This window comes from Bos indicus, chromosome 26, assembly GCF_029378745.1.
Source record: "Bos indicus isolate NIAB-ARS_2022 breed Sahiwal x Tharparkar chromosome 26, NIAB-ARS_B.indTharparkar_mat_pri_1.0, whole genome shotgun sequence".
Classification (NCBI taxonomy): Eukaryota; Metazoa; Chordata; class Mammalia; order Artiodactyla; family Bovidae; genus Bos; species Bos indicus.
This window is the reverse complement of record NC_091785.1, coordinates 50,642,325-50,664,214: the sequence shown is the minus strand read 5'-3', so window position 1 is coordinate 50,664,214 and position 21,890 is coordinate 50,642,325. Positions and strand designations below refer to the sequence as shown.

Genomic DNA, 21,890 nt, shown 5'->3' with positions numbered 1-21,890 from the left:
CCAGGCCTCAGCTCCCCACGCAGCTGGTCGTGCAGCCTGAAGACCCCGTGTGGTCAGGGCTCCCCGTGGGGTCCCTGGGGGGACTAGGGGGTTCAGTTCATGCTGCAGAAGCAGCCCTGAGCTCACAGCCCCTGGAGAGCCTTGGGGAAACTCCACAGCCATGCCTCCTGGGGGCCTGCAGGGGTGTGGGGAAGCTGGGGGGCCCGTCACCCCCAGGAGCCCTGGGGCGTCGCTGGGGCCTATCTGGTTCACAGCAGAGCAGGTGGGTGGCTCCATGCCCCCTGCAGAGTTGGGGCCACCAGGCCCTGAGACCCAGCCTGACAGCACACGCCCCCCCCCCGCACCCCCCCGGCCCGAGCACATGGAGGAAGCTCCAGCTCTCTGCTCCAGCCACACAGTGACCACTGAGCCCAGGCGGCCCCCAAGCCGTTCCCCGGGCCGTGGGTGGCAGCTGGGGGCCGGGTTAGGAGGCTGTGGTGGTCTCGGCTCCTCCCGCCCCAGAGCTCTGGGACCCCGCCCAGGGGACGCCCCGACCGCGTGCAGCCCCTGAGAGGGGGTTGTGTGGACGTGGGGGCGGTCCCGAGAAGGGGCCGCAGCGGTCAGCCAGCGGAGCACTCGCAGTGTAGAGCCAGGTGGGCACGCACACGCCGGCGGGTGGGGTGCGGGCTCCTCGAGGTACCCCGTCCCAGCAGAGGGGTGGGGGCGCCCGACTTCCCGAGGGCCCCCCCACTCTCACTCCGAGCGCTGCTGGCCGTGGCCACGGGGGCCGCCAGCAAGTGCCGGGACACGGCCTGGGCCTCTTGGCCACGCTCGGGGGCCCGGCATCGCAGGGCCCGGCAGCCCCGTCCAGCCGGCGGGGGGGCGCCGGGGCTGGCCGCAGGGGCTGTGGGGAACGTACCAGTCCGCGAGGCACCACCGCGTCCGGAGGAAGCCTTTCCTCGACCACTTGCACTGAAAGGCAAACAGGCCACACGGGTCAGCAGGGGGTGGGGGGGCGGCCGCAACGGCTCTAGACAACACTGCTGGGACCACGTGCCGTGGCGTCCTCGCCAACTCTGACCCCCGGGCCACAGCCTCATGCTAGCACGGCCTCCTGGGACATCTGCCCCCCCAGGGAAGCCCGGGGCTGGTGCCCAGGAGGGGTGTAGGGAGGGCCCATGTGGTCCCGACACTGCGTCCAGGGCGGCAGGGGCTCTGGCCCAGCCCAAAGGGCCTCCCGTCACCAACCCCCCATCCCCGCCCACCCCCCAACACCCAGACTTCACGAGGGGCTCCTCCCATTCCCGCCGGCGGGCCCCACCCTCTGCACAGCCTGGGCTGGCCGGGTCACAGCGATCTCGAGTCCGGACAAGCCCTTGCTGGGTTCCTGCCTCACTGGCCTCCTCTCTGGTCATAGGTGGTTAGAACCACCTCGCCGGTCGGCACGGCTACTGTGGAACCGGGAGCCCCTGAGGCTGAGAACGGCACCTAGGGTCTCGTGGGAGTGGTCACGGCCGGTCCTCGGGGGCCCTCGCCCCCTTCCGTGCCAGGGCGGGGGGCGGAGGGGGTCTCCAGGTGCACTGGAGGTTGGTGCCTCCCCCGCCCCCGGCAGCCTCTCTGGAGAACCAGTGACTGACCCTCCATCCGGGACCACCGCCCCTGCAGAGGATGGGAGGTGGTCACCGCCACCCTGCTGCCCTTCGGCACGTCGGGAAACTGGAAGCCGCAGTGCAGAGCGGCCCTGCCTCAGAGGCCTGGCTTCTGGGCTCAGGGCAAGCCTTCAGAAGCAGGACCAGGGTCCGGACCCCCGGAGTGGCCTGCGGTCCATACCCACGTGGAGGGGGCCGGGGTATCTGTGCACAAGCTTCTGGACACAGATGCTTGCTGCACACAGAGGAAGGCTGCGCGGGCGGGGCTGGGGTCTCCCCTGCCTCCCACCGTCCCGTCCACCCTGCTGGGCGCCCTGGCCATCACCGCCTTCTCCAGGCCCGTGGCGTCCGGGGCTGGCCCGCTGCCCCCTGGTGCCCACCCCGATTCTCGGAGAGGCCCTCAGCCCTGGAGAGGAGACCACGGCGGTCGGGGGTGGGGGCACGTCGTTCAGCAGACAATATCAAGTGCCCGCTCAGGTACCCTGTTAATAGGATTCCTTTACCAGCAGACGGATTGTGAGCACAAGCAGCTTCATCTACTAAAAGACACCATAAATCTCGGTGAGAAGAGGGAGGCTGCGGGAGGCTATCAGCACACAGCCCCCGTGAAAGGCCCGCCTCGGAGCATTAGCGGGATTAATTCATCTTTCATAAGAGCTCGGAGCGGGCCCCGTGATCTATGGCAACAACCAATTTCTCACTACGGGCTTGAGGAAAAAAAACCGCCTCGGCCCCAATCGACTACACAAATCTGCTTTTTAAAAATGGTCTCGCATTATCTGAAGTGCTGCTCCCAGAGGTAGTGTTTGAAACGCGTGTTGAGCCAAAAGAACCCGTAAATCAGCGGGGAGAGTTCTGTTAGTTTTAAACACGGTGGGCTGTAATTATTTGGAATGGCATTATGCCTCCATCATGGTAATTACATTTAGATTATCCTTAAGCGGTGGTAATAAAAGAAAGAGAAATCAGTCTTACACTAATTCCCTCCCCCAAAGTGTGTGTGAACGAAGCGGAGGGGCGGGCCTGCCTGCACAGCAGGAGCGCCTGCCGGGGGCCGGCCACCCCCACAGGACCCCAAGGGCGGGGGCCTCCACTAGACACGTGGCCCTGGGGTTTCTCACAACTGAGAAATCCCAGACTATCGACAGAACGGTAGAAGCACATGCGTTTTTCTCAGTAAGATTTTCCTCCCGTTAATTCGTCAAGACGAAAGGAAAATGAACAAGTCCTAGAAACTCAGAGGACGTCAGACCCAGCAGAGCACAGACGCAGGTGCTTCCGTGGGGTGGAGCGGGGGCCCCAGGCTGGGGTCACCTCGTCCCAGCGACACAGAGCCGCGACACAGAGCCGCGATGCAGAAATCTGGGTCCCCACAGAGGCACCCCGCCTCCTTCCCCCAGAGACGCTCTGCCCTCTGCCTGTGGCGGGCAGGGGGGCCCCGCGGAGCCCGCAGACACTGCTAGCCCCTCCCTCGGAGGGTGTGCATGTCGGGGGGGGACCACGACTGAGCCCCTGACGCACCTACCCATCCAGCCGCCCGCCTTAGCCCCCATCACACCCCCGGGGCTTGGCGGGAGAGAAACGGGGGGACCCCAGGCACTCTGGGCCTGGAGAGGGTGCCCTGCAGAGCACAGCAAGAGGGTGAGGGGTGCGGGCACCCTCAGAAGAGGCCATGGTCCTGGGAGGGGTGCAGGCCAGGAGGCGGGCTGGGCTTGCAGAGGCTCTGGGTCGGGCGCCAGGCCTCCCTGCAGGGAGTGGCCTCGTCCACGGGGCTCCTCGGCCCAGGAGGACGCAGTGACCGTCATGGATGACCTGCTCTGAGGACTGCTCCAGTCCCTGGCCTCGAGCCTCTGGTGACCCGGCTCCAAGGCCACAGGGCAGTGAGAAGACCCCAACCTCGGAGTCAGCTGTGAGTGACGGGGACGAGGGGCACTGGGGGATCAGCTGAGTCTCCGGAGTGATGGGGATGTACCATGCACGTCCGCTTTGGGCCGGGTCACCAGGTGCGTCCCGCCCTGGTGGGTGTGGAGTGGGGCGACGTCCTGGACACCAGGCAGCCCCTGGGGGGCAGCGGCCGGGGCAGCGGCACCAAGAGGGAACCGGCTGGCTGGGCAGAGGCTGCCTGCCAGCCCAGGTGCCCGCCAATCTGGGGCCGCACTTGCCTTGGCCTGCCACGGTTCAGGGCTCGAGTGCCGATCAACGGAGAAAGTCGCAAACAGATACTGAGCTGCTTGGGTGGGGGAAGGGGGGCTACCTCAAAAACTCCCCACCCGGCCCTCAAGTCCTCGCCCCATGAGGCCCTGGGCCCAGCGCTGCCCACGGGCTGTCCAGCCCCTGCCCTGACCAGGCAAAGTGCCCTGCCTTCCCTGCTGGGTGCACAGACCCCGGACATTGCCAGGGGTGTCAGGGTCCCCCCCTGCAGAGAAGCTGCTGAAATACCAGAGCCTCCTACTTGGCCAGTTCAGGGCGGTCCCTTACCTGCCCCCTGGAACCCTGCAAGCTGGCCCTCCTGCTGTCAGAGGCTGGGACCTTCCCTGTGGTCCCGCAGACCCCTCCCAGCCCCCCAGCTGGCACCATTTCTACTGTGGTCCCCGGTTATTCTCAGGACGGGGCCAGTGCTGGCTGCAGAGGAGCCAGGGGGAGTCTGGATGGGGGTGAGGCCAGGAGACCTCTCAAGCTGACTTCTCAGCCCCTGCCTTGTTCCCGGGAAGCTCAACCACCCTCCTGCTGAACGCGGCTCTGGCCAACGGCCCAGGAGGACTGCAGGGCCCATCGGCTGGGTTGCATGGGGGGGTCAGGGGAGGGGGCACCGAGGAAGGAAGCTTCCGGAGCTCCCCCGCCACGCCCTCCCCAACCCACAGGGCAGAGGGGACAGTCTCTGGGGCAGGGACTGCGGTGGGCGGGGCGGCGGGCTGGGAGGCTGCCCCTGACATCAAGTCCTTGGCGGGGACAATGGATGGGGAAGCTGTGCCTGGCGGGACGAGGGGCTCATCCTTCATGGAAGCAGCCACAATTCCTTCACCGCAGGAGCGGGTCATAAAGCAAGTTAATAAAGCCATGGCCTTGCTGAAATCAAGTGCCGGGTGCAGGGAGGGGGCGGGGGGCGGCGATGCTCTTCCAGAGTCGGGGGAGGGGGCGGGGTGATACCCAGCTCTCCACACCCCCACAAGCGTCACCGGGTCACGTCCCCCTCTGCATCCACAGGCCCCCAGGGAAGGTGATCCGTCTGGGTCAACCTGTGGATTTCACCGTCAGGAGGCTCCAGAGATGCTGGTTATTACAACATTCTCTGAGAGTACTGGGATCCAAAACTGTATGTGCAGTGTAATGGAGGCATAAAAATAAGAAAACTGTACAAGAGTGCCTGAAACGCCCAGGAACCGCGCCCAGGCTTTCTGACTGTGTCCGAGCGGTGGTGAGAACAACCCACGCCTGCCTGTGCTTCCGGAGCTCGGAGCTCGGGGGAGCAGGCACCCCAGGGCTTTCCCTGTGGAAGCGTGGGGGCTGCTCAGCACCCTGGGGCCGGGGAGAGCCCCCGAGGGCCTGCGCCCCACGCCCCAGCGTTCCCGTCCGGAGTGTGCCTGACACGCACAGCGAGGTTTGCTGGGAGCCCCAAGGGACAGTCCTCCTGCACCCTTGGGGGAAGGGTCTTCTGCCTGGGAGTGATGATGGCTGGAGGACTCATCTGCTGATGTCAACCACGGGTCCTCCAGCCCTCACCCGAGGCCACCCGCCAAACCCACCTGGGGCGGGACCTCCAGCAGAGCAGGACGCCAGGGGCACAGCAGCACGGGGGTGGGGTGGGGACGTCCTGTTGTGGAGTGTGATGCGTTCACGGCCCTGGCCCCGCGCTGGGCTGGCGGCCCTGGCGGTGACCTACCTCGGGGAAGTAGTCCTGAGGGAACTTCTCCTTCTCCAGCATGGGCGTGCTCTCCAGTGTGTCTGAGTAGATCTCCTTGCCGGTCACCTTCTTGTACTTCTTGGCTGGAAGAAGGCCCAGGGTGACCTCAGTTCTGCATCCCACCCCCGGCTCAGGGCCACGGGGTCCCGCGTCCCACCCGGGCAGCCCCGTGTGGCCGAGGGCTTTGCCGAGAATGGCCGAGAAATTGCCATTCCTGCAGCTGGACCCTGACCCTGGACTTCATCACCCTCGGAGCACCTGGCCTCAGGTTTAGGGGGCTAATTCGCTCCTCTGAGCAAACGGCTGCATTTAAAAGGGCTGTGGCGCTACCGTCCACTCGCGCTCCAGGTAAATTTACTTAATAACATTGATTTCCTCGGGCCGTCACTCACAGCCAGGGAAGGGGAGTCCTTATGTGAGACTGGGTCGGGGCGCAGGCAAGGTGGCCGGGAGCTCTGGGCCCGCTCCGCACCCGCCCTGTATCCGGCCGACCCCTGCACACCCAGGCCAGGATCACTCCCTTCACAGACCATTGTCCCTGTGTCCACCGCGGGGCTAAACGCAAGCTTTCACTGGGCTGGGGGGGTAGAAGGCTGCGAGCCCTCCCCACACGCCAGCAGGGAGCCTGGCAGCAAGAGAGCCTGCTGAGACTGCCCCAGGGCACCCCCACCGACTGCGGGGGCGTCACACTTTCCCTGCTCCAGGGGGGACGGGGGGAGGGCGCTGGGGTGCTCGGGACAGAGGACGAGCCATCCTGCCAGAGTGCCCCTGGGGTCTGGCCCGGTGTCCCGCGAGCAGCCCCAGCTGCGCTTTGTGGAGCAGGGCCTGCCCCCCAATCCCAGGGAGCCCAGGGACAAGACGAGAGCCCCCTCCACCGGACCCGGGGCAGGACTGCGCGGGTCCTGCCGCGCCTCTGACCTTGTCCCCAAACCAGAGAGCCGGGCCCCTCTGCACCTCAACTGACCCCCCAGCTCCCCACACCGCGGCCTCTGGCTCCCCACGACCCGGCGCCTGGGGGAGGCTAAACGGACAAGGGCCCAGAGAGGCCCGAGCCCCCAGGACGGAGGAGGAGTCTGCTCCAGAATGGGAGCACGGCAGCCAGTGCGCAGGACAGGTAGGGTCAGAGCAGAGGAGGTCAGGGAGTCCGCGGAGCGGGGGGCGCTGGGCCGGCTCGGGGAGCCAGGGGCAGCCTGGGCCCCCACGCCATCTGCGGAGGGCACGGGCCACATGGAGGTTCGGCCCCGAGGCTCGCCGGAAGCAGGGCGGGGCTAGGGGCCACGGCAGGAGGCCGTCCTGCTGAGATGAAACCTGGGTCCCTGAGGAAAGAGGAGACTGGGGAGGGGTGCGTAGGAGAAGGCCTCGGTCTTTCTTAAACAAATAAGATTTTATTTTTAGAGCAGCTTGGGGATTACAAAAATTGAGCTGAAAGTGGAGTGTTCCCGTCCTCCTGGTGGCTCAGATGGTGAAGAATCCGCCTGCACTGCAGGAGACCCAGGTTCAGCCCTTGGGTTGGAAAGATCCCCCGGAGAAGGGCACTGCTACCCACTCCAGTCTTCTTGGCCGGAGAATCCCAAGGACAGAGGAGCCTGGCGGGCTACAGTTCCCGGGGTCACGAAGAGTTGGACACGGCTGAGTGACTAACTCACTTTCATACCTTCCCAACAGCCTGCGTTGGTGGGCTCGCCCGTGCTGGGGGTCCCAACAAACGCAGACATCACAAATGCACAGATCCGCCACTACAGCCTCACAGGGCACTTCCGCGGCCCTGAAACCATGCCCCACCCAACCCAGTTCAGTCAGCCTCCCTTCTGCTGCCTCCACAGTGGGCGGCCTTCCCCAACAGGCCACAATCCCTCAGGAACACACGCTTGAGTTCCTCCGTGAGTTTTTGTGTCTTGATAGTCATTTCGTTTTGCTGCTGGGAGATATTCCAAGTCTGGACATCCCACAGTCTGTATACTCTTTCATTTATAAAGGACACACTCTGGTTACTTCCAGTTTTTGCTAATTATGAAAAAAGACACTGTAAACATTTCTGTACAGGTTTGTGTGTTGTCGTTAAGTTTTCCAATTGGGTAAATGCCAAGAAATATAAGAGTGTGTGCAGCTTTGCAAGAAATTGTCGAGCTGTGAACCACAGAGGCCGGACCGTTTTGCTTCCCCACCAGCAAAGATGGAGACTTCCTGCTGCCCCACATCCCGCCAGCATGCCGGCAGATTTCAGGCATTCTCACAGCGGTGTGGGGGGTTTAACCTGCATTTCCCTGACGGCATATGATGTTGGATAGTTTTTCATCATATCTGTGTATCTTCCTGGGTGAGATTCTGTTCAGAGCTTTTGCTGTTCAGTCACTCAGTCTTGTCCGACTCTTTGTGACCCCATGGACTGCAGCACGCCAGGCTTCCCTGTCCATCACCTACTCCCGGAGCTTGCTATCACTCATGTCCATTGATTTGGTGGTGCCATCCAACCATCTCATTCTCTGCTGTCCCCTTCTCCTCCTGCCTTTAACCCTTCCCAGCATCAGGGTCTTTTCCAATGAGTCAGTTCTTCGTATCAGGTGAACAAACTGTTGGAGCTTCAGCTTCAGCATCAGTCCTTCCAATGAATATTTAGGATTGATTTTCTTCAGGACTGACTGGCTGGATCTCCTTGCAGTCCAGGGGACTCTCAAGAGTCTTCTCCAACCCCACAGTTCAAAAGCACCATTTCTTCGACACTCAGCCTTCTTTACAGTCGAACTCTCACAGCCATATATGACTACCGGAAAAACCATAGCTTTGACTATACAAACCTTTTTTGGCAAAGTAATGTCTCAGCTTGTCTAGATAGCATATTAAAAAGCAGAGACATTACTTTGCAAACAAAGGTCCATCTAGTCAAGGCTATGGCTTTTCCAGTAGTCATGTACGGATGTGAGAGTCAGACTGTGAAGAAAGCTGAGTGCGGAAGAATTGATGCTTTTTGAACTGTGGTGTTGGAGAAGACTCTTGAGAGTCCCATGGACTGCAAGGAGATCCAACCAGTCCATTCTGAAGGAGATCAGCCCTGCGTGTTCTTTGGAAGGAATGATGCTAAAGCTGAAACTCCAGTACTTTGGCCACCTCGTGCGAAGAGTTGACTCATTAGAAAAGACTCTGATGCTGGGAGGGATTGGGGGCAGAAGGAGAAGGGGATGACAGAGGATGAGATGGCTGGATGGCATCACTGACTCAATGGACGTGAGTCTGGGTGAACTCCGGGAGTTGGTGATGCACAGGGAGGCCTGGCGTGCTGTGATTCATGGTGTCGCAAAGAGTCGGACAGGACTGAGCGGCCGAACTGACTGAGCTGAGAAGAGTGCGACTGGACGGTAGTTTGAGCATTCTTCGGAACTGCCTTTCTTTGGCTCACTTTTAAATTGTGTTGTTTTCTTATTACTGAGTTTTAAAGAGTTCTTTTTTATTTGGATAACAGTCCTCATGTGCCTTTTCAGATAGTCTCTCCCAGTCTGTGGCTGGTTTTCTCATCCTCTTGGCAGAGACAGAACATGTTTTTCACTCCAGTAAACTCCAGCTTACGATTACTCCTTTCATGGATCATGTTTAGTGTTGTATCTAGAGTCATCACTAAAGCCAAGGTCACCTCCATTTTCTCCTACGTATCGCCCAGGAGTTTCATGGTTTCATGCTTTGCAGCTGGGTCTCTGGCTCCTTCTGAGTTAATATTGGGAAGGTGGTCACCTCCGTTTTCTCCTACGAATCGCCCAGGAGTTTCATGGTTTCACACTTCGCAGCTGGGTCTCTGCTCCTTCTGAGTTAACACTGGGAAGGTGGTCACCTCCGTTTTCTCCTACGAATCGCCCAGGAGTTTCATGGTTTCACACTTCGCAGCTGGGTCTCTGCTCCTTCTGAGTTAACACTGGGAAGGTGGTCACCTCCGTTTTCTCCTACGAATCGCCCAGGAGTTTCATGGTTTCACACTTTGCAGCTGGGTCTCTGCTCCTTCTGAGTTAACACTGGGAAGGTGGTCACCTCCGTTTTCTCCTACGAATCGCCCAGGAGTTTCATGGTTTCACACTTCGCAGCTGGGTCTCTGCTCCTTCTGAGTTAACACTGGGAAGGTACAAGGTCTGTGAGTAGATTCACCTTCCGTGCTTATGGACAGACCCCAGCGCCGCCTGGGGAGACGACTGTCTTTGCTCTGTTTTATTTGTCTTGCTCCTCTGTCAAGAATCAGGTGACTGTGCGTGAGGATCCGCTTCTGCTCTTGCTACGCCGTTTGGTCTGTTTGTTCTTCCAGCAACATCTCGCTGTTCTGATTGCTGCAACTTTATAGAAAGTCTTGAAGCTGAGTAGTGTCAGTGCTCCAATCTCGTTCTCCTCCTTCAATACTGGGTTGGCTCTTCTGGGTCTTTGCCTCCTCTCCATGTGAACTTTAGGATACATTGGTCAGTACCCACAAAACAACTTTATGGGACTTAGAACAAGCTTGTGTTGAATCTATAGATCAAGCTGGGAAGAACTTGACAATGCTGAATCTTCCTATAAATGAACATGGACTCTCTCTCCACTTACTTGGGTCTTCTTTGATTCCTTTAATCAGATTTTATAGTTTTTCACATGCAGATATTGCCCATATCTTTTAAAAATAACCTAATCGGTTTATGTGTGGCCGTGCTGGGTCTCCATTGCTGCACGGGGGCTGCTCTGGTTGAGGGGCACGGGCTTCTCACGGCGTGGCGTCTCTGGCCGTGGAGTGCGGGCTCTAGGGCCTGCGGCTTCCAGCAGCAGCAGCAGCACAGGGGCTCAGCAGCTGCGCCCCCGGGCTCTGGAGCCCGGGCTCAGCGGGTGGGGCCCCTAGCGTGGCGTGTGGGGTCTCCCCAGCTCGGGGGTTGAATGTGTGCGTCCTGCGCGGGCAGGAGGAGCCTTTACCACCGAGCCGCCAGGAAACCCCAATGCTGCACGTGTTTCGTTGGATTTATCCCAAGTACTTCTTTCTGGTATGTGAGCTATGTTCTTAATTTCGAATTCTACTTGTTAAATGCTATTGGTGAAGCCCTTGCCTTGTGCTTATTAACCTCACATCCTGACCGTGCTCACTGGTACCAGCTTCCGCTGCTACCGCTGCTGATGTTGGTTCCTCAGGATTTTCTGTATAAACTAGTCACCTAAGACGTAAGACAGCGTCTTCCTACCAATAAGACTTTTATTCCTTTTCTTGTCATATTACAGTAGCCAAGATTTCTAGTCTGATGTGGAAGAGAAACGGGGAGAGTGGACACCCCACCTAGATTCTGGCCTTAGGGGAGCAGCGTGTGGATCTAGTTCTCCGCTGTTGAGTATGACTTAGTGCAGAATCTCTGCAGCTGTTCTTCATCAAGTTGAGGAAGTTCTCCTCTAGTCGCAGTTTCCTGAGTTTTTATGATAAATGGGCATTGTATTTTATGAAAAATTTTTTTCTACATCAATTGATGTAATCGTGTGATTTTCTTTTTTAGCCTATTGATGTGATGGAGTACACTGACTGACTTTCGAATGGTAAATCAGGTTTACATACCTGGAATAAATCTGAATTGGTCACAGTGCATTATTTTTCTTATATGTTGCTAGTTTTGAGTTGCTAATATTATCAATATGTTGAGAATTTTGCTTTGTATGTTCATGAGAGATGCTGGCCTGTAGTTTTCCTTTTTTGTAATATCTTTATCTAGTTTTGGTATCAGGGTAATGCTAGCCATGTAGAATGAATTAGAAAGTTTTCTCTCTGCTTTTACTTTTTCTGGAAAAGATTCTAAAGAATCGGTATAATTTCTTCCTTAAATGTTTAGTAGAATTCACCAGTGACAGCATTTGGATCTGATGCTTTCTTGCTTAGAAGGTTATTAAGTGCTGACTGAATTTCCTTTAACAGATAATTCTTATTATCTACTCCTCCTTGAATGAGTTTTGATAGACTGTATCTTTCAAGGAAGCGGGCCATCTGAGTCATCAAATCTACAGGCGCAGACTTGTTCACAATATTTCCATATTATCCTTTTAACATCCACTGGATCAGCAGTGACGGCCCCTCTCTCGTTTCTGATATTAACGTGTGTCTTTCTTTGTCAGCCTGGCTGAAGGTTTGCCGATTTTGCTCCTTGTTTCAGAGTCGGCTCCCGGCCGCGCTGACTCTGCACTGAGCGTCTGCTCTTGGTCTCACTGCTGTGTGTTCTGAGGCTCGCTGTTTCTTCTCTTCTACCTACTCTGGGTCTTACTTGCTCCTCTCGCCCAGGTGTGACAGGAGACTGAGGAGAGGCTGGGGCTGTCTGTCTCCTGCCCTGTTGGCTGCGCCTTGATCAGACCCCAGCCGGCTGGACTCTAGTCAAGGGCTTTCCTTCTGGTCAGGCCTCTGGGAGACCTGACAGAATGCTCTGGGCATTTCAGAATTGCTACTCTCCCCTCCCCTGCCAGAGGCACGCAGGGATTTCCCTTGATCTTCATCCCGGGAACCTGGTGGGGCTCCTGGAGGCCAACCCACGAAGGGGGGCCAAGGATGGCTGTGTGGGGCTGCCCTGCCGTGACCTGACTGCTCAATGGCTCTGCCTCTCTGGCCTGCCAGCCTCCCCCCGAGCCTGAGGGGCAGCAGTTTGTCCTGTGGCCTTGCTCCTCTGAGGGGTCCACGGAGAGTCACCTATTTTCAGCTGGTTTGGATCATCTTCTGCGAGGCTGAAGTGACTGCTTCCTCGCTCGTCACATGTCAGACCAGAAACCAGAGCCCCTTTTATCTGTCTTATCTCAACTTTCTAAGTAGGAAAGTATCTGTTAAAATCCAGGCTGTTTGTTCTTTAAAGTGTGTTCAAACTGCACAGATCTGGATTGCTTTTGCTGAAGCTCAATTTCAGGCAGAAATGCAAGTCTTGAAGAGCAAGGAGTGGGGGAGCGGGGGCCAGTGGCCACGCCTGCCTGAGACTCCGGCCACGCCCACCGCTGTGGGTCAGCAGGAACACCCGCCAGGCTGAGCCAGGCTTGTCTGCTCAGGGCATGACCACCACCCGTGTTATCACAGTTCTTGTCGCTGATAATGTGGAGGTCTTGCTGGAGTGGAACGTACATCTAAGGTACAACTGTAAACAGACTGTGGGCTAGCCAGGCACTTCATGATGACTTTGATGTAGTAATACAGCATTTCTGCAAAGGCTTACTTGAAAAGAGGAGAACCTTAACAGAGGTGGCACCTGTAGGGCCAGAGGCGCAGGTTCGTTAGAAGCAAAGCCCTTCTGCTGCAGCCACGCCGGGAGCCACTGTGCCTGCACCCTCCCGCCACCCCGCTCACGGCCCCGCAGACATGATACGACGTCCAGAGTCTGCAAGAGCGTGGGGAGAGCAGCCCGCTCCCACCAGGTCTGCTGGGCCGCTCTCAGCCCCGCGGCGGGGCAGAGAATCCACAGGCGATGGGCTGGTGAACGCCTGCTGCTGGGACCCTGTTCTCAGGCTGATGGAATCACTGCTTCTCGGCCCGTGGGCGCGCTCTGTCTCCGGAGTAAGCAGAGAGGATGACTCTGAACAGACTGCGAGGCAGGCTGCCCCCACAGTCCTCACACCTGGGAAGCATCGCAGAGGCCTGTGATCTGGCTCCACGGCCCTGGTGCAGCTCAGAGAGCTTGACGCTCAGTGTGTGGAGTCGAGCCTGCCTGAGCGGTCAACCCACACGCACCCTGCGGGCGGCCGGCCCTCAGACCGGGGCAGACGCACAGCCTCCGCGCGTGAGCACTCGGGGGCCCTCAGGAGACGCACAGAGTTTGCCCAGTGAACAGGGCGGCGTTGTCCGCTCCGCCACAAACACACTCTCGCCTGCTCTTTCCTGAAACATGCTGTCTGGCTGTGTTTTTCATTTTTTTCCCACTTTCTCACATTTGACAGGCACAGAGATACAAACCGTTCCCTTCTCCTCTTTATTACAGGAAAACCAGAGCCCCCAGCCTGAGCCATGAGGGCTGGCAGGGGTGTGGCCCGGGGGTGGGCTGGCCGGGGCCAGAGGGGAAGCTGTCCGGGGCGGTCTGACCATCGAGGTTTCAAAGACATAAAGCAGGCGTCCTCCCAAGTCCCTGCCGAGTGACCGCGGCAAAGCCTTGATCAAACCGGACCTGCGGTCCTCTCGCAGGGACACTGGGCGGAAGGGGCTGGGAGAAGCCAGACCACGGGGCAGTGGGCAGGGTCCAGCAGGACAGAAAATCCCAGAGGACATGAAGGACAGCATGGCGTCTTACCTTTAAAGTCAAATTGGTAGATGTTTTTTAAGGATTCGTGAAGAAAGTAAAAGCTTCCTAGCGCCTGCAGAGCAAAAAAAGAAACCAAGTGAGCGGCCTGAGAAGATTTTACAGCAGTTTTTGCGCAAGAAGGCGAGTCCAGCTCGTGGCGGCCAGTCATGGCTCCGGGCTGAGCCTCCCGACCCGGACACCTGCGGTCCGGCCTCGAGCCAGGCCCCCGCGCCCGCCCCGCTGCCCACATCCACTGCGGGGCCCACCCTGCCCCCGAGCCCCCGGCCACGAGCAGCACCACCAACCGCCCGCCGGCGCCAGGAGCGGCTCTGGGCGACCAGCTCGGCCCAGCGCCCCTCTCAGGAGGCCAAGTGCAGGCCCGGGCGGGGCGGGCGGGGCGGGTCAGGGCACCCGAAGCCGGAAATCACTTGTTTACCTGGGATTCAAACTTCACTTGGGGTGTGCGAGTGCACGTGAACGTGTGTGTCTGTGTGTGTGATGGGGCAAACTTCACTTGGGGTGTGCGAGTGCACGTGAACATGTGTGTCTGTGTGTGTGATGGGGACTCAGGCGTGTGGTCAGTGGCTGGGGCTCTGCAGGCACAGAATAAACAGCCCACATGCCGCTCGCCCGACCCCAGCCGTCATCAGCTGCCCTGAACCCTCCCCGAGGGGAGCTGCGGCCCCTGCACGCACACACCCGAGGCCCAGCCTCTGCTTTCTGCTCCGACCTCGGACAGCCGAGGCCCCTCCAAGAAGCGGACTCGGGCAGCACGGGGACCCCAGGAAGAGAATCCTAACAGCTGCTCTGCTCACGCGGGCCTGTAAATGGGCATTCTTTCATCTCTGTGAGCAAAGTAAGCACTCAGAAAAAGCCTAAGTAAATAAATGTGATTGCAAATATTTGAACTATTGCCTCATTGAATGCAATAAAGCTAATATAATATTAAGAAGTTCATGATAAATGGAAAATAAATTGCCAATGTAGGAACAGAAACTGTAACTCATAGAGTCAGAAAATCCATAATTAGCTCTAATGAGTATTTCAAGTCAAAGTGCTATCCAACTTTTCCGACACCTGACCGACCCCATCCATGCAGTTCAGGGCCCGTTTGTCAGCGGCTGGGAGGCCATCTGAAGGGAAGCGAGCAAGGCCGGGCGCTGGCCCGCGGGTCCTCTGACCCCACAACTGTCAGCAGAGTGCTCGTCTTGTCGGAGAGTATTGACTCCTTGCCTGCTTTGCTAGAAACAATGCAAATACTTTTTACATATTTATAAACCTGTCAGGAGTGCCTATTTTCTCCATTAGTGAAATGCAGCAGTTGCTGCTGTGTCCACCGGGGCTCAGACACGGGGCAGGAGCCCTGACAGACAGCAGCAGCACGGCCTCGGGGGCAGACTCGTCCCGAGGCTACGGGGATCCAGCGGCCGGGCTCTGAAGGGATGCAGCGTGAGCCTGGATCCGGGTCCGTGCGACTCCCACGCGAGCACCAGGGATGAACGCGGCAGGAGACGTGGTCCAGGGCCCCTGGTTCCACCCACCCGGCAGCTCAAGGTCCCTCAAGGGTCTGCAGATGCTGCAAACGCTGCGAAGACAGTCTCCCGCAGCGACTGAGTAGGCTGCTGATGGGACCCAGGGCCGCATCTGGGCGCTCGTCTGCCTTTGGGGGGCTGAAGACTGAGGACCAAGAGCTGATCTCCAGACACGCTGACCCAGGGTAGGGGAGAGGGGGCGGGGAGGCTGCTCCCCACACTGGAGCCATGCGTCCGCAGACGTCCAGCAGACGCGAAGCGCGGGTTTGCCAAGGGTCCTGCAGGCGAGCCACCGCCCCCCCGCGGTGGGAGGCCACGTAGCCCCAGAGGCCAGCCCTCGGATGTGCACCCACTGCCTCTGCTGGCAAACGAAGCGGATGCTCCAGGACGCACCATCTCGGTGTGACGCCCGCGCCTCCGTGTCAGATTGCTGGCTTTCCCGGGGAAGAGACGGCCCCTAAGGCTCGAGTCAAACCGACCAAGGAAGGGCCACAGGGGCAAATCTGCCCTCCAGACACAGGGAAGAGGGACACACACGTCTTCTCACACACTGACATGTGTCCGAGGTGTTCACTACAGGCGCTGATGCTATAGGGAACACTGCGTGGCGTCCCTGAGCACACGTGAGAGACACGCACACCCCTGCACGCCTGTATTAAGTGGGCGCGTGTGCGTGACACGCGGCTGGAGTTTCTGGGTCACGGTGGGTAGGCACCTTCCACGCAGGATTCTACACGGCACCGCCAGCGGTGCCCGCTGCCCACCCCCTTGCCCGGTCCTGGTACCGGCAGACCAGCCGGCAGCCCTCTGCGGCTGCAGGCCCGCGGGCGACCCAGCAGGCGTCTCACCTGTGCTGCCCTCACTCTGGAGCAGCTGAGCGCCTCCTTCTAGCACACCGGGCGCGTGGGTTTCTCTTGAAGGCCTTGCTCTCACACTGAGTCCACTTTCCGTTCCCCATGTCTGTTACCTGCACGATGAGGAACATCTCCTGTGCCTTGGCTCACCTTGTCGGTTTTCTGTGGTATCTTTCACCGAATGAAAACTTTTATCTTTAAGGTAGTCAAACAAGCCGACACCTCCTTCATGGCTTTAGGCTTCCATTCCTGGTTTGCCAAGAGTTCTCTCTCACTCCACGACGAGTCTCACCACCCTCTGATACCCGGGCTGCTCAGAGGAGGCAGCGTTTCCATGGAAACCAGCAGCATCCAGGTTCACATGAGGAGAGGCTGGCGAAGCAGGTAACGCCCACAATGGCAGAGCATGGCCATCCTCGGGCTGCAGCCCAGCATGGTCAGAGAGCCTGTGACGAGAGGGGCGACAGGAGAGCGGGGGCCAGGGCCGGGCTGAGAGGGAAGAGGCGTAAGGCTGCTTTTTCCCACGCCAGGGATGTATCTGTGGGCAGGGCACAGGCACCCAGTGGATTCCACTACTCCATCCATGTGGTTCCCCGTCGTTCACGTGAAGGCCACACTCCCATCTCTCCAGGGGTCTGTTCTCTGGGCTTTGACTCCTCTCGTCGGTCTAACAGCAGTTTTTCCTAGCTTAGCTTTATAAGTCTTCATATTCAGTAGTAGAGATAAATGCCCCGTTTTGCTTTTCTTCACAACTGCTTTTATTATTTCTGGCCCTCTGTACTTCCAAGTGAAACTCCCCAACAGCTGCCAAATTACACCCAGACATCCTGCTGGGGTGCAGATCACACACAGCCTGCCCGGGGGGCAATGGCGTCTTCACGGCGCTCAGTCTTCCTTCCCGTAACTGCGACACGCCTTGAGCCACACTCAAGTCTGGTTTATAGGGGGTTAAAGCGGAGCACTGCTCTAAGAGGGTTGAAAACGTCAGGCCAGCCGTGCACTGCTGGCCCCAGGCTGGCTTGATCACAACACACGTGCTCACACTCGTGGGTTCTGGCGGCTGGACTGCATCCAGGGCCTTCACCTGTTCCTGGACTGGTCCTCACCCTTGCCACCCAGTGACTTTGCTGAGCCGGGTCTGTGACAGCCCACCCGGGAGTTAGAGCAAGACTTCCCTGGACCCTCCGCTTCCCCGCAGCGTGGATGCCTGACCCCGCAGGACGCCACTCTCAGCCCTCACTGGGGGCCCCGCTCTGACTCCACGAGCAGCTGCACAGGCTCCGTCTCCCAGCTGCCAGCTCCAGCGTGGTGCCCCCGGGGGTCAGCCTTGGGTGTGGGACACGCAGTTCCCGTGCGCACGTCCCAAGGGGCCGGCCTCCCGGATTCGGGGCCCGGTGGCATCGCTCTCCCTCTCCCGCTGGAACCCTGGTCCTCCCTGGATGTGGCGTGCCCACCACCCCGCCCTCCCTAAACGGCCCCTCCCCGAGTGACCACCACTCTGGGCACTGCTGACCCTCCGTTCTCGGCCCCGGGGAGCCCTGCCTCCTGCACCACTGCAGTCCCTGCACTCCTGCCTCTCCATTTCCCCCGTCTGCTGTGGGGCCACCAGAAGCCTGGCCCTGTCCCCCACTCTCCGGTCACCCCCATCACCACAGCCCCCCGGCTCACAAAGCTCTGGCTACACTGGCCTCCGGCCTGAGGTTGGCCAAGCTCTGCCACCATGGGCATTCCTGTTTTGCCACCTTCCTCTCACGTGAGCCCTGATGCTGCACATTCCCGTGGAAACGCTGCCTCCTCTGAGCAGCCCTCCCGGACTTCAGCCCCCGCACAGCCCCGCCCTCCTGTGGTGCTGCCCGCTCTGGCTGTGTGCTTATTTCCTTCTCTACCAGGAGGGGAGGGAGCTCCCTGAGGGGCCTGGTCACCTCTGAGTCCCCAGCACAAGGCCTGGCACGCGGCAAGAATCACTGGACAGTGAGACACAGAGGCGTGTCCCCCACCTCCCCAGGAGACCGGTCCACGGCTCGGAGCCAACGCGCTGCAGGCCTCAGAGGACAAGCCAAGCCCGGCCTCACAGCAGCGCCAAGAAGCCAAGCCCGACGCACGGGTCACACGCCTTCACCAGCAAGGGGAGCGGCCCTCCCTTGCACAAGGGGAAGCCCCCAGACTCCTGGTTTTAAAACAATTTAACAGATTGAGTAATAAATCAAAGCAAAGTTACTGCAACATTCATTAGATTATAAACAATAATAAATGAAACAAGGCTTCTGCTTCAATCAATGCAGAGCTTCATTGATCTTCTCCGGCATAATAAACTCGCGATGGCCAGCCTAATTGGATGGGGCAGCCTGACTGCCCACGCTGGCCTGCGTCACTGGAGGGCGGCCTGCAGGAGAGGCTGCCCACGGGTGTCACCGTCACAGGCTCCCGGCCCCGCAGAGCTGCTCTGTGACTCTCGCAAATGAGAACTGACTTGTTCACAAAGTACCGACTTTCCAGGTCAGCCCCTGGGCTGCACCTGGAGTGACGGCCAGGCCCTGCTGACCCCCGCGCCCCGCTCCCCGCGGCCCGCCCGCACCAGGGCTGCGTGTAATTTCATCTTGTCTCCCGCCCGACGGCCAGCATCAGAAGGTAATCAAATTGGCTGTCCATTGTGTTCATCTACGTACAGAGCTAATGATATTCCGCTGCTGAATTAAAGAGCGTTTTATAAAGCATGCACTGCGCACTGACCCTGTCACAGCCCGGCCCCGCTGTCCCCTCAGGCCCCGCGAGGCTGACATGCTGCTGACATGTCTGATCACCACGGCAAGGCGGCCGACATGTCACCAGGCCCTGCAGACATGGGCCACGGAGAGAGCACGTCACCAGGTTCCTAAACTGCAGGGACACTGGTCTCAGTCCACCTGGGCAAGGCCCCCTCAGGCCAGGATGGCCCTGCCAGGGCATCCGCCCTGGAAACCACTGGGGTGACCTCGGGCAGAGAGGAGTCCGGTCTGAGATCCTGCGGGCGGGGTGAGGCCTGGGACGGTGACCAGGACTCTGGACAGGAGGCCAGCTTCTGAGCAGGGGCACCGTCCCTGGGACGTCCTGAGAGCAGTCAGGGCCTGGGCAACGAGTCCAGGGCTCCTGCCAGCAGCTGGAAGTGGACGGCACCATGGTCTGAGGTGGGGACAGCTCAGAGCACAGGTGTCCAGCTTCAAACGAGCCGAGGCTGAAATGGCCCCAAGACGCCTCACAGGGGTGGCAGGCCTGGAGTCCAGGACAGAGGTCTGGCCCCGATGTAAATGCAGTGGTCGCCGTGTGCAGAGTCCTCAGCAAGGTGCTGCGCTCCCAGGAGAACCAGAGCCAGGGTGAAGGGCAGGGGTCGGTGAGGGCCCAGGGAGCAGGGGTGACAGGTGGCCCTCAGGGACACGCACGGGTCAGTGGGGGTCAGGCACAGTGGGGAAGAGGCAGGGAGGGGCAGGAGGTGTCCTGGAGCCGAGTCTCCAGGGCGCAGGGACACTGAGGGCTTGGGAAGGGGTGCTGACCTTGGGCCCAGCTGAGAGGGCAGGGGCGACATACAGGAAGTTCCGGCTTGAGGGGCTCCTCGCGGCCTGTGGCCCAGGCCGGGGACTCGGGACTCCCCAGACCCACGCGGCACCCGGGGAACACCTCAGCTGTCGCGTCCAGGGCCCAGTCCGCCCCCCGCAGAATCACGCGTTTTGCTCGGCACAGTATCTCGGACCTTCCCTTTCAGAAGCGAAAGGCTCCTGACTCCACCTGACTTAGCAGGTTCCAGCCCGCCCGGCCGCGGGTGGGAAAGGAAACCTGTCCACGAGACAAGAGTTCCCTCCAGGGCGACGGAACACTGCAGACCCGGGGCCCCTCGGCGAGCACCCCCAGGCCACCTTCAACTCTGCATCACGATCTCATCCTCTTGAGATGATGAGAGTCCTTTGCAGGACGAATACTCTTTTCAGTATTACTTTGCAAACGGAAAGCTTTGATAATAAGCAAAGAAAAACATCAGACTTAAAATGACTAGTCTTCTTTATAAGATTTGTTGTATTCCCCATGTCTAAATGATCAGCAAAGCAAATCGATAAACTTTTATGCCAATTAAATCACTCAGAGAGTTTGCATCGCAGCTAAAGCAGCTCTGACTTCATCTTTCATCTTCTGAAAATCATTAGCTTTTCAATTACAATTTCATCCTTAACGAGTGTTCTGGAGAAAGCGCATCCCAGACAGAGGACGGTTAAGGGAAAACGCGCCTCAAGCGCCACCAACACTGGGCGATGCTGTCTACAGGATGCGTGCGCTGTCGAGACGCCTGCGCAGTAAACGTGAGGAGGAAGGTTTAACCGATTTTCAAACTTCAACCCCACTGGGAAACTGCCATCTACTTTTGCTTCAAATAACCTAACGCCACCCCCACTCCACAGAGATGCTAACACAGCAACACCTGCAGAGGGCACAGCTTATGGCCCCAGCCCCTCAGCCCTCCTCACCCCCGCAGTCAGGGGGCACCACCATCCCCTACTGCTGGAGGGTCTCGTGCCTCCGTCTGCACCACAGGCCGTCTCCCCGCTGCGGGGCACCACCACGCCTGCCCTCCCCAGCCTGCGCTCCCTGCCCAGCCTTCCCACCCGCAGTGTCCGCTTGCTTCTGGCGGCCACTCCCTCCCGCAAGGAAAGCGTCCTTCAGCATGCGCCCCTTGGACTGGCCCGCTGCGGCCGACTCCTTCTGGCGGCCACTCCTTCCCGAGAGGAGAGCGTCCTTCAGCATGCGTCCCCTTGGACTGGCCCGCTGCGGCCGACTCCTTCTGGTGGCCACTCCCTCCCGCAAGGAGAGCGTCCTTCAGCATGCATCCCCTTGGACTGGCCCGCTGCGGCCGACTCCTTTCAGGGCGCTTTCACCCGCCATCCTGCATGCGGGACTCTCCGCTGGCCTCTCCCTCGAGACATGGCAGTGGCTGGGGGTATGGCCCTCAGCATCGCGGTCACCACTTCCCCTCTCGGGGACCCGTCTTCCCCACGGCTGCTTTCAAAGGGGCCCCTTGGTCCAGGGTTCTGTTCAGTTTTGCTGTGACCTCTCTGGGCGCTGATTTTATCTCCCTGAATTTGTATATTTGTCCCTCGTCTGTTGGGAAACTGTCACTGTTTTCTCTTCAAAGTGGCGTCCCCTCGGCCACGTCAGCGGGACCACACGGCGGGCGCTCACCTCTGCCCCACGCCCGCGTTCTTCCAGATGCTCTCATGCTTTCTGGGGCCGCCTGCAGCCCACACACCGCCTGCAGTCCACGCTCTGTGTCTTCTGCTCTGAGGGCTCCAGCCTCGAGACTGGGCGCGCACACAGAGGCCCTCCCTGGTAGGGGTGCTTGGTCCAACCGGCCCTCGGAGGTCTGTGAGGGGCTGCGCATGCGTCAGGAAGGCACACGGGGCCCTCCACGCACCTCCGGGGGTCAGGGCGCCTCCAGCTGCCAACGCCTGCTCCGCCTTCCGCGCCCAGGGCCGACCTGAACCAACCGTCCCCCGCCACACTGGGCTCAGGCCCGGCTTCCTCCTCAGCCGTCTTCTGGGCCAAGGGGCACAGTGGGCTCAGAAGCCTGAGCTCACCTCCTGCGACGGCTCTTCCTGTTTGGGGAGGTGGTCACGGGGTCTGCCTCCCCTGGCCCCGGGCGGAGCTGGATCAGTGGACCTCTAGCCTGATGAGAGGTGAGAGCTCTCCCCATTGCTGCCCGGGGCCCCGCCAGGGTGGGGAACAAGCCTCACAAG

The 21,890-nt window shown here is 59.5% G+C and overlaps 1 protein-coding gene across 3 annotated transcripts in view; it reads right to left on the bottom strand.

Moving 5' to 3' along the window:
• The window catches only part of INPP5A (inositol polyphosphate-5-phosphatase A), a 145,310-nt gene that overhangs the window by 34,536 nt on the left and 88,884 nt on the right, over positions 1–21,890 (bottom strand). For all 3 annotated transcript variants that reach the window (XM_070781150.1, XM_070781148.1, XM_070781149.1), the window contains exons 5-7: positions 13,758–13,821; positions 5,509–5,612; positions 899–951 (exon numbers count right to left, since the gene is read on the bottom strand). In XM_070781150.1, coding sequence (XP_070637251.1) covers positions 899–951; positions 5,509–5,612; positions 13,758–13,821 — 221 coding nt within the window. The remainder of the gene's footprint in view (positions 1–898; positions 952–5,508; positions 5,613–13,757; positions 13,822–21,890) is intronic.